Source organism: Oncorhynchus keta, chromosome 22, assembly GCF_023373465.1.
Source record: "Oncorhynchus keta strain PuntledgeMale-10-30-2019 chromosome 22, Oket_V2, whole genome shotgun sequence".
NCBI lineage: Eukaryota > Metazoa > Chordata > Actinopteri > Salmoniformes > Salmonidae > Oncorhynchus > Oncorhynchus keta.
In genome coordinates, this window is record NC_068442.1 from 56,075,645 (window position 1) to 56,089,700 (window position 14,056).

The 14,056-nt window shown below is 49.1% G+C and overlaps 1 protein-coding gene across 1 annotated transcript in view; it reads right to left on the bottom strand.

Moving 5' to 3' along the window:
• Positions 1 to 52: 52 nt before the first annotated feature.
• The window catches only part of LOC118380653 (phospholipid-transporting ATPase VA-like), a 191,728-nt gene continuing 177,724 nt past the window's right edge, over positions 53 to 14,056 (bottom strand). Inside the window, 3 exon segments of the mRNA XM_052475753.1 lie at positions 53 to 2,516; positions 9,136 to 9,323; positions 12,061 to 12,165. Of these exon segments, the coding sequence (XP_052331713.1) occupies positions 1,568 to 2,516; positions 9,136 to 9,323; positions 12,061 to 12,165 (1,242 nt within the window). The 3' untranslated portion in view covers positions 53 to 1,567.

The window sequence follows — 14,056 nt, forward strand, 5'->3', positions numbered from 1 at the left end:
AACGGCAGCAGACACAACGGGCAGCAGACACAACGGGCAGCAGACACGGGCAGCAGACACACGGGCAGCAGACACACGGGCAGCAGACACAACGGGCAGCAGACACGGGCAGCAGACACACGGGCAGCAGACACAACGGCAGCAGACACAACGGGCAGCAGACACAACGGGCAGCAGACACAACGGGCAGCAGACACAACGGGCAGCAGACACACGGGCAGCATTTTACGTCAGAATGGGCTAAACAACCTAAGACACTATGAGCGTGATATGATCGTCAGTGCCAGGCACGCCGGATCCAGTATCTCAGAAACGGCTGCCCTCCTGGGCTTTTCACACATGACAGTGTCTAGGGTTTACCAAGAATGGCGCGACAAACAAAAACATCCAGTCAGCGACAGTCCTGTGGGTGAAAACAGCTCGTCGATGAGAGGTCGAAGAAGAGCCGTGCAAGCTAACAGGCGGGCCACAAACAGACCATTAACGACACAGTGCAACAGTGGTGCGCAGAACAGCATCTCGGAAACGCACAACGCGTCGGTCTTTGTCACGGACGGTTCTAATGCAACGCCGGGTTCTACTCCCATCAGATAAAAACAAGAGGAAGAGGTTCCAGTGGGCGACAACGCTGGACAATTTGAGGAGTGTGAACATCGCCTGGTCCGACGAAACACGATTTCTGTAGCGTCACGCTCACGGCAGAGTCAGCATCCTGCCTGGTCTCAATGGTACAAGATGGCGCTGTGGGGAATGTTTTGCCTGCACACATTTAGGTCCCTTGATACCAATTGAGCAAGAATGGAACGCCACAGCATGTGACCAAACCCAATAGAGTATCTTTGGGATGAGAAGGAACAGGCCGCTGGCAGCATGAACGTACCGTCGTCCAATCAGCAGCAACGATGCGATGCCATCATCTCAGCATGGGCCAACATCCCTGTGGAATGTTTCCAACACTTTTTAGAATCCATGCCCACAAAATAATTCAGGCTGTTCTGGAGGCAAATGGGGGGGTCTGACTTGATACTAAATGGGTGTACCTAATAAACTGTCCGGTAAGTGTATATTTCCATACTATGATATTGGAATAATACTGTGAAATTGTGAAACTTATAATAATGCCCTTTTTAGTGTAAAAGCTGTTTGAAAAGACTGCCTTAAATTTCCGCCTGTTTTGGTGGGATGTCGTTTTGACCTGCCTGGTGACATCACCATGCGGTAAATTAGTTAACAGACCAATAAGAAAGAGTTCTCGTTTTCCCCTCCCCACTCAGACCACTCCCAGACCAGTCCCAGACTAAATTCTTGCTTTGAGAAATTGATATTTTTCTTTTTAACCCTTTTAATTGAAAACAATCACAGTTAAGGTAGTTAATCGTTACCCTGAAATGATTTGATATGGAGATGAAAGCGGCTGCTATTGGACCTATAACATAAAATATCTAAATGTACATGAATAATGATGATAATAACTTTGATAAAATAAATCCTCTTGAAAAATAGAATTCAATAGAGCTATCATGTAAATCTGAGAAGAACAATACATAGATATTAAGGCTATAATACATCATAGAGAGGTGGTTTGGAGCCACACGTTTTCTTTAGGACAGGTGGGCGTGGCCTGGGGGTGTTCTGGTCTGTCTGTAGGAGGGAGGAGCCTGTGGTCATGTGGTCTGTGTGGCGTAGTGTCATGGTTCTCATAGTTCCGTCTGTAGGCTGCAGACCGGGAACCACCAGCAGGGGGCAGAGTCAGTTGGATGGTCTCTGACTGGGTTGTGGTCAGAAGGGGTGTGGAGGTGATAAAGCTGGACAGATTTAGGTCCGAGGGATCAAGAAGAGTAATGTCCTGACAGTCATTGTCCTGGGTGAGAGGAGCCTGAAGGAAATCAGGCCCGGCCCCTGCTCCAGCCATACTCCCAGCCCCTGCTCCAGCCATACTCCCAGCCCCTGCTCCAGCCATACTCCCTGCTCCAGCCATACTCCCAGCCCCTGCTCCAGCCATACTCCCAGCCCCTGCTCCAGCCATACTCCCTGCTCCAGCCATACTCCCAGCCCCTGCTCCAGCCATACACCCTGCCTCAGGCCGAGGAGCTTCTTTGGCTTTGGTATAAGGCAGAGTATCCGTCTCTGTGGAGGCCAGTGTGTACTGATCATCATCTTCAAGCCTCCTCTGACTGTCTCCAGGACTGCCAGAGCCCCAGCCCTTCCCCTGATCCTTCCCAGCCTCATCCCCCCGTAAGGACAGGTCCAGACGGCCCTCAGGACTCTTGGCCTGGCCCCTGGTGAAGCTGTACTGGTTCTGGGTGGAAGTGGCACTGTGGCTGCAGTCTTTAGTCAAGGGTCCAGTGAAGGAAAGTGAAGACAGGAAGGGCGGTCTGAGATGCAGAAGTGACCCGGCCTGGACTCGGCTGAGACTGAGGATGTTTCTACGGGTGTCACTGGGCAGTTTGTCCAGCTGCCTGCCGACCTGGACTGGACTGGGGAACAGAGAGCTCTGACACGCCCTGTAGAAGTATCTGAATGGAGAGCGAGAGAAAGGAGAGGAGAAATGAGTCAGGGTGAGCCCTAAATGAAACCATACTCTCTATATAGTGCACTACTGAATAGAGCCCTATGGGCTGGCTACTTTTGAAGAGCCCTGTTGGCTTGCTACTTTTGAAGAGCCCTGTTGGCCGGCTACTTTTGAATAGAGCCATATGGGTTGGCTACTTTTAAAGAGCCCTGTTGGCTGGCTACTTTTGAATAGAGCCCTATGGGCTGGCTACTTTTGAAGAGCCCTGTTGGCTGGCTACTTTTGAAGAGCCCTGTTGGCTGGCTACTTTTGAAGAGCCCTGTTGGCTGGCTACTTTTGAAGAGCCCTGTTGGCTGGCTACTTTTGAAGAGCCCTGTTGGCTGGCTACTTTTGAAGAGCCCTGTTGGCTGGCTACTTTTGAAGAGCCCTGTTGGCTGGCTACTTTTGAAGAGCCCTGTTGGCTGGCTACTTTTGAAGAGCCCTGTTGGCTGTCTACTTTTGAAGAGCCCTGTTGGCTGGCTACTTTTGAAGAGCCCTGTTGGCTGGCTACTTTTGAAGAGCCCTGTTGGCTGGCTACTTTTGAAGAGCCCTGTTGGCTGGCTACTTTTGAAGAGCCCTGTGGGCTGGCTACTTTTGAAGAGCCCTGTGGGCTGGCTACTTTTGAAGAGCTCTGTTGGCTGGCTACTTTTGAAGAGCCCTGTTGGCTGGCTACTTTTGAAGAGCCCTGTTGGCTGGCTACTTTTGAAGAGCCCTGTGGGCTGGCTACTTTTGAAGAGCTCTGTTGGCTGGCTACTTTTGAAGAGCTCTGTTGGCTGGCTACTTTTGAAGAGCCCTGTTGGCTGGCTACTTTTGAAGAGCCCTGTTGGCTGGCTACTTTTGAAGAGCCCTGTGGGCTGGCTACTTTTGAAGAGCCCTGTGGGCTGGCTACTTTTGAATAGAGCCTTATGGGCTGGCTACTTTTGAAGAGCCCTGTGGGCTGGCTACTTTTGAATAGAGCCTTATGGGCTGGCTACTTTTGAATAGAGCTCTATGGGTTGGCTACTTTTGAATAGAGCCTTATGGGCTGGCTACTTTTGAAAAGCCCTGTGGGCTGGCTACTTTTGAAGAGCCCTGTGGGCTGGCTACTTTTGAAGAGCCCTGTTGGCTGGCTACTTTTGAAGAGCCCTGTTGGCTGGCTACTTTTGAAGAGCCCTGTTGTCTGGCTACTTTTGAAGAGCCCTGTGGGATGGCTACTTTTGAAGAGCCCTGTTGGTTGGCTACTTTTGAATAGAGCCCTGTGGGCTGGCTACTTTTGAATAGAGCCTTATGGGCTGGCTACTTTTGAAGAGCCCTGTGGGCTGGCTACTTTTGAATAGAGCCCTGTTGGCTGGCTACTTTTGAATAGAGCCTTATGGGTTGGCTACTTTTGAAGAGCCCTGTGGGCTGGCTACTTTTGAAGAGCCCTGTGGGCTGGCTGCCATTAGGGACAAAGTCCCAGACCAGACCAAACAGACCACCATAGTCCCCATGCCCAAGAACACTAAGGTAACCTGCCTTAGTGTCTGTAGTCATGAAGTGCTTTGAAAGGCTGGTCATGGCTCACATCAACACCATTTTCCCAGAAACCCTAGACCCACTCCAATTTGCATACCGGCCAAACAGATCCACAGATGATGCAATCTTCATTGCACTCTACACTGCCCTTTCACACCTGGACAAAAGGAACACAGACAGTTGAAGTGGGAAGTTTACATCCACTTAGGTTGGAGTCATTAAAACTAGTTTTTCAACCACTCCACAAATGTATTGTTAACAAACTATAGTTTTGGCAGGTCGGTTAGGACATCTACTTTGTTCATGACACAAGTCATTTTTCCAAAAATTGTTTACAGACAGATTATTTCACTTATAATTCACTGTATCACAATTCCAGTGGGTCAGAAGTTTACATACACTAAGTTAACTGTGCCTTTAAACAGCTTGGAACATTCCAGAAAAAAAGATGTCATGGCTTTAGAAGCTTCTGATAGGCTAATTGACATCATTTGAGTAAATTAGAGGTGTACCTGTGGATGTATTTCAAGGCCTACCTTCAAACTCAGTGCCTCTTTGCTTGATATCATGGGAAAATCAAAAGAAATCAGCCAAGACCTCAGAAAATAAATTGTAGACTTCCACAATACTGCTTCATCCGTGGGAGCAATTTCCAAATGCCTGAAGGTACCACGTTCATCTGTACAAACAATAGTACGCAAGTATAAACACAATGGGACCACGCAGCCATCATATCGCTCAAGGAGACGCATTCTGTCTCCTAGAGATAAATGTACTTTGGTGCGAAAGGTGCAAATCAATCCCAGAACAGCAGCAAAAGACCTTGTGAAGATGCTGGAGGAAACAGGTACAAAAGTATATATCCACGAGTCCTATATCGACATAACCTGAAAGGCCCCTCAGCACTGCTCCTAAACCGCCATAAAAAAAGCCAGACTACGGTTTGCAACTGCACATGGGGACAAAGATTGCACTTTTTTGGAGAAATGTCCTCTGGTCTGATGAAACAAACATAGAACTGTTTGACCATAATTACCATTGTTATGTTTGGAGGACAAAGGGGGAGGCTTGCAAGCCGAAGAACACCATCCCAAACGTGAAGCACGAGGGTGGCAGCATCATGTTGTGGGAGTGATTTTGCTACAGGAGGGACTGGTGCATTTCACAAAATAGATGGCATCATGAGGACGGAAAATGATGTGGAAGCAACATCCCAAGACAGTCAGGAAGTTAAAGCTTGGTCGCAAATGGGTCTTCCAAATGGACAATGACCACAAGCATACTTCCAAAGTTGTGGCAAAATGGCTTAACGACAATAAAGTCAAGGTATTGAGTGGCCCTCACAAAGCCCTGACCTCAATCCTATAGAAACTTTGTGGTCTGAAAAAGCGTGTGCGAGCAAGGAGGCCTACAAACCTGACTCAGTTACATCAGTTCTGTCAGGAGGAATGAGCCAAATTTCACCCAACTTATTGTGGGAAGCTTGTGGAAGGCTACCCAAAATGTTTGACCCAAGTTAAACAATTTAAAGGCAATGCTACCAAATACTAATTGAGTTTACGTAAACTTCTGACCCACTGGGAATGTGACGAAAGAAATTAAAGCTGAAATAAATAATTCTCTCTACTATTATTCTGACATTTCACATTCTTAAAATAAAGTGGTGATCCTAAGTGACCTAGGACCGGGAATTTTTACTAGGAATAAATGTCAGGAATTGTGAAAAACTGAGTTTAAATGTATTTGGCTAAGCTGTACGCAAACTACTGACTTCAGCCGTATGTGAGAATGCTATTCATTGACTACAGCTCAGCGTTCAACACCATATTGCCCACAAAGCTCATCAATAAGCTAAGGTCAGTGGGACGAAACACCTCCCTCTGCAACTGTATCCTGGACTTCCTGACAGGCCGCCCCCAGGTGGTGAGGGTAGGCAACAACACCTCCCTCTGCACATGGATCCTGGACTTCCTGACGGGTCGCCCCCAGGTGGTGAGGGTAGGTAGCAACACATCTGCCATGCTGATCCTCAACACTGGGGCCCCTCAGGGGTGCGTGCTCAGTCCCCTCCTGTACTTCCTGTTCACTCATGACTGCATGGCCGGGCACGACTCCAACACCATCATCACCAAGAAACTATCATGGTCCAACCACACCAAGACAAGGGGGCAGGAGGAGAACACCTTTTCCCCCTCGGGAGACTGAAAAGATTGGCATGGGTCCTCAGATCCCCAAAAGGTTCTATACATCGAGAGCTGCAGGAGAAAGAGGACAAATGGAGGGAGGAGAAGAAAAACCAGTAGTTTGCTGCTTACTAATTGAGCTACCACAGCACTTCTCCCCAGGTTGGTGTTAGGGGTTTGGATGATTAATTAAGATTATTACTTATTGCTAATCCTAATCTCACACTCACATTATGGGATATTACGCGCGTGGATTGCTGTGGGTGATAGAACACTGTAGTTTAACAGGGAATGTTTAACAGAGAGAGAGACAGAGAGTGATAGCCATAGCTATAGCCAGCACACACAATACACCTATATGACTGCAGTATGAATTCCCTCTGGTGCCTGTGTAGCCTAGCACCAGAGAGAGATCAACCCCCTACAGCAGAACAACAGAGCGCCCAGCCTCAACCTTCCTGGTCGTTTGACTACTGATGAGCGAGCAACTAGCTAGTTGCATCACTGCCTGGTATGGCAACTGCTCGGCCTCCGACCGCAAGGCACTTCAGAGGGTAGTGCGAACGGCCCAGTACATCACTGGGGCTAAGCTGTTTGCCATCCAGGACCTCTATACCAGGCGGTGTCAGAGGAAGGGCCTAAAAATTGTCAAAGACTCCAGCCAGTCATAGACTGTTCTCTCTGCTACCGCTTATCAAGCAGTACCGAAGCGCCAAGTCTAGGTTCCATAAGACTCCTGAACAGCCAATCAAGGTTCCATAAGACTCCTGAACAGCCAATCAAGGTTCCATAAGACTCCTGAACAGCCAATCAAGGTTCCATAAGACTCCTGAACAGCCAATCAAGGTTCCATAAGACTCCTGAACAGCCAATCAAGGTTCCATAAGACTCCTGAACAGCCAATCAAGGTTCCATAAGACTCCTGAACAGCCAATCAACCTGCAACTCTGTTTATTCTCTCGTTTTGTTGTTGTTGTTGTTGAATTTTACCCCTTTTTCTCCCCAATTTCGTTCCAATTGTTTTAATAGCTACTATCTTGTCTCATCGCTACAACTCCCGTACGGGCTCGGGAGAGACGAAGGTTGAAAGTCATGCGTCCTCCGATACACAACCCAACCAAGCCGCACTGCTTCTTAACACAGCGCGCATCCAACCCGGAAGCCAGCCGCACCAATGTGTCGGTGGAAACACCGTGCACCTGGCAACCTTGGTTAGCGTGCACTGCGCCCGGCCCGCCACAGGAGTCGCTGGTGCGCGATGAGACAAGGATATCCCTAACGGCCAAGCACTCCCTAAACCGGACGATGCTAGGTCAATTGTGCGTCGCCCCACGGACCTCCCGATCACGGCCGGCTACGACAGAGCCTGGGCGCGAACCCAGGGTCTCTGGTGGCACAGCTGGCACTGCAGTACAGCGCCCTTAACCACTGCGCCACCCGGGAGGCCCTCTCTGTTAATAATTATTATTTACAACCCTCCCATTATTTCTCTCTCTACTTTGCACATTCTTCTACTGCAAATCAACCATTCCAGTGTTTTACTTGCTATATTGTATTTACTTTGCCACCATGGCCTTTTTTTGCCTTTACCTCCCTTCTCACCTCATTTGCTCACATCGTATATAGACTTGTTTATACTGTATTATTGACTGTATGTTTGTTTTACTCCATGTGTAACTCTGTCGTTGTATCTGTCGAACTGCTTTGCTTTATCTTGGCCAGGTCGCAGTTGTAAATGAGAACTTGTTCTCAACTTGCCTACCTGGTTAAATAAAGGTGTTCTCAACTAGCCTACCTGGTTAAATAAAGGTGTTCTCAACTAGCCTACCTGGTTAAATAAAGGTGTTCTCAACTAGCCTACCTGGTTAAATAAAGGTGTTCTCAACTAGCCTACCTGGTTAAATAAAGGTGTTCTCAACTAGCCTACCTGGTTAAATAAAGGTGTTCTCAACTAGCCTACCTGGTTAAATAAAGGTGTTCTCAACTAGCCTACCTGGTTAAATAAAGGTGTTCTCAACTAGCCTCCCTGGTTAAATAAAGGTGTTCTCAACTAGCCTACCTGGTTAAATAAAGGTGTTCTCAACTAGCCTACCTGGTTAAATAAAGGTGTTCTCAACTAGCCTACCTGGTTAAATAAAGGTGTTCTCAACTAGCCTCCCTGGTTAAATAAAGGTGTTCTCAACTAGCCTCCCTGGTTAAATAAAGGTGTTCTCAACTAGCCTACCTGGTTAAATAAAGGTGAAAATAAAAAATTAAAAAATAATCTATGCAGTCACTTTAACTCGACCTACATTACCTCGACTAACCGGTGACCCCACACATTGACTCTGTACCAGTACCGCCTGTATATAGCCTCCACATTGACTCTGTACCGGTACCCCTGTATATAGCCTCCACATTGACTCTGTACCGGTACCCCCTGTATATAGCCTCCACATTGACTCTGTACCGGTACCCCCTGTATATAGCCTCCACATTGACTCTGTACCGGTACCCCCTGTATATAGCCTCCACATTGACTCTGTACCGGTACCCCCTGTATATAGCCTCCACATTGACTCTGTACCGGTACCCCCTGTATATAGCCTCCACATTGACTCTGTACCGGTACCCCCTGTATATAGCCTCCATATTGACTCTGTACTGGTACCCCTGTATATAGCCTCCACATTGACTCTGTACCGGTACCCCCTGTATATAGCCTCCATATTGACTCTGTACTGGTACCCCCTGTATATAGCCTCCACACTGACTCTGTACCGGTACCCCCTGTATATAGCCTCCATATTGACTCTGTACTGGTACCCCCTGTATATAGCCTCCACATTGACTCTGTACCGTAACACCCTGTATATAGCCTCCACATTGACTCTCTCATACACACTCACACACCTCCCCCTTACTAACCTGGGCAGCAGGGCGGCTACAGGAGTGATGACACAGAGCAGGTAGAAGAGCGGTTCCCCCAGAAGTCTCTGCATGGTCCAGTAAGGGTTGGAGGGGGAGTAGCATGTGGGACAGGAAGCGTTGTAACACAGAGCCACAGTAAAGAACAGACCCACACTGAAGGTGATGGACACCCAGTTCATCCACGTCTGGAGGGAGAAGACAGGAGAGGAGGGAGGGAGGGAGGGAGGAGGGAGGGAGGGAGAAGACAGGAGGGAGGGAGGGAGAAGACAGGAGAGGAGGGAGGGAGGGAGAAGACAGGAGAGGGAGGAGGGAGGGAGAAGACAGGAGAGGAGGGAGGGAGGGAGGGGAGAGAAGACAGGAGAGGGAGGGAGGGAGGGAGGGAGAAGACAGGAGGGAGGGAGGGAGGGAGAGACAGGAGAGGAGGGAGGGAGAAGACAGGAGAGGAGGGAGGGAGAAGAGAGGAGAGGAGGGAGGGAGGGAGAGAGACAGGAGAGAAGGGAGGGAGAAGACAGGAGAGGAGGGAGGGAGGGAGAAGACAGGAGAGGAGGGAGGGAGGGAGAAGACAGTAGAGGAGGGAGGGAGGACAGGAGGGAGGGAGGGAGGGAGGGAGAAGACAGGAGAGGAGGGAGGGAGGGAGAAGACAGGAGAGGAGGGAGGGAGGGAGAAGACAGTAGAGGAGGGGGAGGGAGGGAGGGAGGGAGAAGACAGGAGAGGAGGGAGGGAGGGAGGGGAGGAGGAAGACAGGAGAGGAGGGAGGGAGGGAGGGAAGACAGGAGAGGAGGGAGGGAGGGAGGGAGAGACAGGAGAGGGAGGGAGGGAGGGAGGGAGAAGACAGGAGAGGAGGGAGGGAGGGGAGAAGACAGGAGAGGAGGGAGGGAGGGAGAAGACAGTAGAGGAGGGAGGGAGGGAGGAGGGAGGGAGGGAGAAGACAGGAGAGGAGGGAGGGGGGGAGGGAGAAGACAGGAGAGGAGGGAGGGAGGGAGAAGACAGGAGAGGAGGGAGGGAGGGAGGGAGGGAGACAGTAGAGGAGGGAGGGAGGGGAGGGAGAGGGGGAGGGAGAAGACAGGAGAGGAGGGAGGGGGAGGGAGGGAGAAGACAGGAGAGGAGGGAGGGAGGGAGAAGACAGGAGAGGAGGGAGGGAGGGAGAAGACAGGAAAGAAGGGAGGGAGAAGCCAGGAGAGGAGGGAGGGAGAAGACAGGAGAGGAGGGAGGGAGAAGACAGGAGAGGAGGGAGGGAGAGGGAGAAGACAAGAGAGGAGGGAGGGAGGGAGGGAGGGAGAAGACAGGAGAGGAGGGAGGGAGAAGACAGGAGAGGAGGGAGGGAGGGAGAAGACAGGAGAGGAGGGAGGGAGGGAGAAGACAGGAGAGGAGGGAGGGAGAAGACAGGAGAGGAGGGAGAAGACAGGAGAGGAGGGAGAAGCGGGGAGAAGACAGGAGAGGAGGGAGAAGCCGAGGGGAGAGGGGGAAGATGAGGGGAGTGGCGGAAGCGGAGGAATAGAGGAGCGGAAGAGGAGGAAGAGGAGGAAGAGGGGAGAGGAACAAACGGAATTAGAGACTCAAAGCCAGATGAGTATACAGGACGCCAAACCACTGACTGACTATCCACCTACCTAGGATCGGTTCAAAGCGGCACGCAGTGTGACGCGGTGCAGTGAGACGCGGTGCAGTGTGACGCGGTGCAGTGTGACCCGGTGCAGTGTGACGCGGTGCAGTGAGACGCGGTGCAGTGTGACCCGGTGCAGAGTGACCCCGTGCAGAGTGACGCGGTGCAGAGTGACGCGGTGCAGAGTGACGCGGTGCAGAGTGACGCGGTGCAGAGTGACGCGGTGCAGAGTGACGCGGCGCAGTGTGACGCGGTGCAGTGAGACGCGGTGCAGTGTGACGCGGTGCAGTGTGACGCGGTGCAGAGTGACCCGGTGCAGAGTGACGCGGTGCAGTGTGACGCGGTGCAGTGTGACGCGGTGCAGTGTGACGCGGTGCAGTGTGACGCGGTGCAGAGTGACCCCGTGCAGAGTGACGCGGTGCAGAGTGACGCGGTGCAGAGTGACGCGGTGCAGAGTGACGCGGTGCAGAGTGACGCGGCGCAGTGTGACGCGGTGCAGTGAGACGCGGTGCAGTGTGACGCGGTGCAGTGTGACGCGGTGCAGAGTGACCCGGTGCAGAGTGACGCGGCGCAGTGTGACGCGGTGCAGTGTGACGCGGTGCAGAGTGACCCGGTGCAGAGTGACGCGGCGCAGTGTGACGCGGTGCAGTGAGACGCGGTGCAGTGAGACGCGGTGCAGTGTGACGCGGTGCAGTGTGACGCGGTGCAGAGTGACCCGGTGCAGAGTGACGCGGTGCAGTGTGACGCGGTGCAGTGAGACGCGGTGCAGTGTGACACGGTGCAGTGTGACGCGGTGCAGTGAGACGCGGTGCAGCGTGACGCGGTGCAGAGTGACGCGGTGCAGCGTGACGCGGTGCAGAGTGACGCGGTGCAGTGTGACGCGGTGCAGAGTGACGCGGTGCAGAGTGACCCAGTGCAGAGTGACCCCGTGCAGAGTGACCCCGTGCAGAGTGACCCCGTGCAGAGTGACCCGGTGTAGACAGTTTACAGAACGCACCAGCTGGACCGTGGGAGTGAAGGAGGGAGTACCAACTGTCAGCCTGATAAACAGTCACTGACGCTACAGTCTTCTGGTTCAATCTAACCAACGAGGACTATCTATGAATTAACAGCTCTAAATGACTTGATTTACTGGAAATTCAGAAAGGCTTTTATATTCAGCCCAAAAACAAAAAAACTGTCCAAAACTCTTCATTTAGTTTTCAAATTAATTGATTTACAAAGTAGCCCATATTCAATATTTTGTAATTGAGCCCTTGAAAGTACTTTAAAATAAGCTGATTTAGACAATCAGTAAATTCGTAGGAGTGTCTTCTTACCCAGGTCTTAGTCTCCAAGCCCAGATGTATCAGTATAGTAATCAGAGCCAGGGTGGTGATGGGGGTTCCCCAGGTCAACAAGTCCACATCAGAGTCAGCATAGGCCTGGAGGAGATGGACAGACAGACAAAGGGATCAGTGGTCTGTGTGTGAGGGAGAGAAACTACAAGATGTCATGACAGGGTTATTACATAGATTTCATAGAGTTCATCCATCAAAGTGTTCCAAAAGTAACCAATCCTAACTCACACAGTAGGGTATAAAGTAACCAATAATAACTCACACAGTAGGGTATAAAGTAACCAATCCTAACTCACACAGTAGGGTATAAAGTAACCAATCCTAACTCACACAGTAGGGTATAAAGTAACCAATCCTAACTCACACAGTAGGGTATAAAGTAACCAATAATAACTCACACAGTAGGGTATAAAGTAACCAATCCTAACTCACACAGTAGGGTATAAAGTAACCAATCCTAACTCACACAGTAGGGTATAAAGTAACCAATCCTAACTCACACAGTAGGATATAAAGTAACCAATCCTAACTCACACAGTAGGGTATAAAGTAACCAATCCTAACTCACACAGTAGGGTATAAAGTAACCAATAATAACTCACACAGTAGGGTATAAAGTAACCAATAATAACTCACACAGTAGGGTATAAAGTAACCAATCCTAACTCACACAGTAGGATATAAAGTAACCAATCCTAACTCACACAGTAGGGTATAAAGAAACCAATAATAACTCACACAGTAGGGTATAAAGTAACCAATCCTAACTCACACAGTAGGATATAAAGTAACCAATAATAACTCACACAGTAGGGTATAAAGTAACCAATCCTAACTCACACAGTAGGGTATAAAGTAACCAATAATAACTCACACAGTAGGGTATAAAGTAACCAATAATAACTCACACAGTAGGGTATAAAGTAACCAATCCTAACTCACACAGTAGGATATAAAGTAACCAATCCTAACTCACACAGTAGGGTATAAAGAAACCAATAATAACTCACACAGTAGGGTATAAAGTAACCAATCCTAACTCACACAGTAGGGTATAAAGTAACCAATCCTAACTCACACAGTAGGATATAAAGTAACCAATCCTAACTCACACAGTAGGGTATAAAGAAACCAATAATAACTCACACAGTAGGGTATAAAGTAACCAATCCTAACTCACACAGTAGGATATAAAGTAACCTATCCTAACTCACACAGTAGGGTATAAAGAAACCAATAATAACTCACACAGTAGGGTATAAAGTAACCAATCCTAACTCACACAGTAGGATATAAAGTAACCAATCCTAACTCATACAGTAGGGTATAAAGTAACCAATAATAACTCACACAGTAGGGTATAAAGTAACCAATAATAACTCACACAGTAGGGTATAAAGTAACCAATCCTAACTCACACAGTAGGATATAAAGTAACCAATCCTAACTCACACAGTAGGGTATAAAGTAACCAATCCTAACTCACACAGTAGGGTATAAAGTAACCAATCCTAACTCACACAGTAGGGTATAAAGTAACCAATCCTAACTCACACAGTAGGGTATAAAGTAACCAATCCTAACTCACACAGTAGGGTATAAAGTAACCAATCCTAACTCACACAGTAGGGTATAAAGTAACCAATCCTAACTCACACAGTAGGGTATAAAGTAACCAATAATAACTCACACAGTAGGGTATAAAGTAACCAATAATAACTCACACAGTAGGGTATAAAGTAACCAATAATAACTCACACAGTAGGGTATAAAGTAACCAATCCTAACTCACACAGTAGGGTATAAAGTAACCAATCCTAACTCACACAGTAGGGTATAAAGTAACCAATCCTAACTCACACAGTAGGGTATAAAGTAACCAATAATAACTCACACAGTAGGGTATAAAGTAACCAATAATAACTCACACAGTAGGGTATAAAGTAACCAATCCTAACTCACACAGTAGGGTATA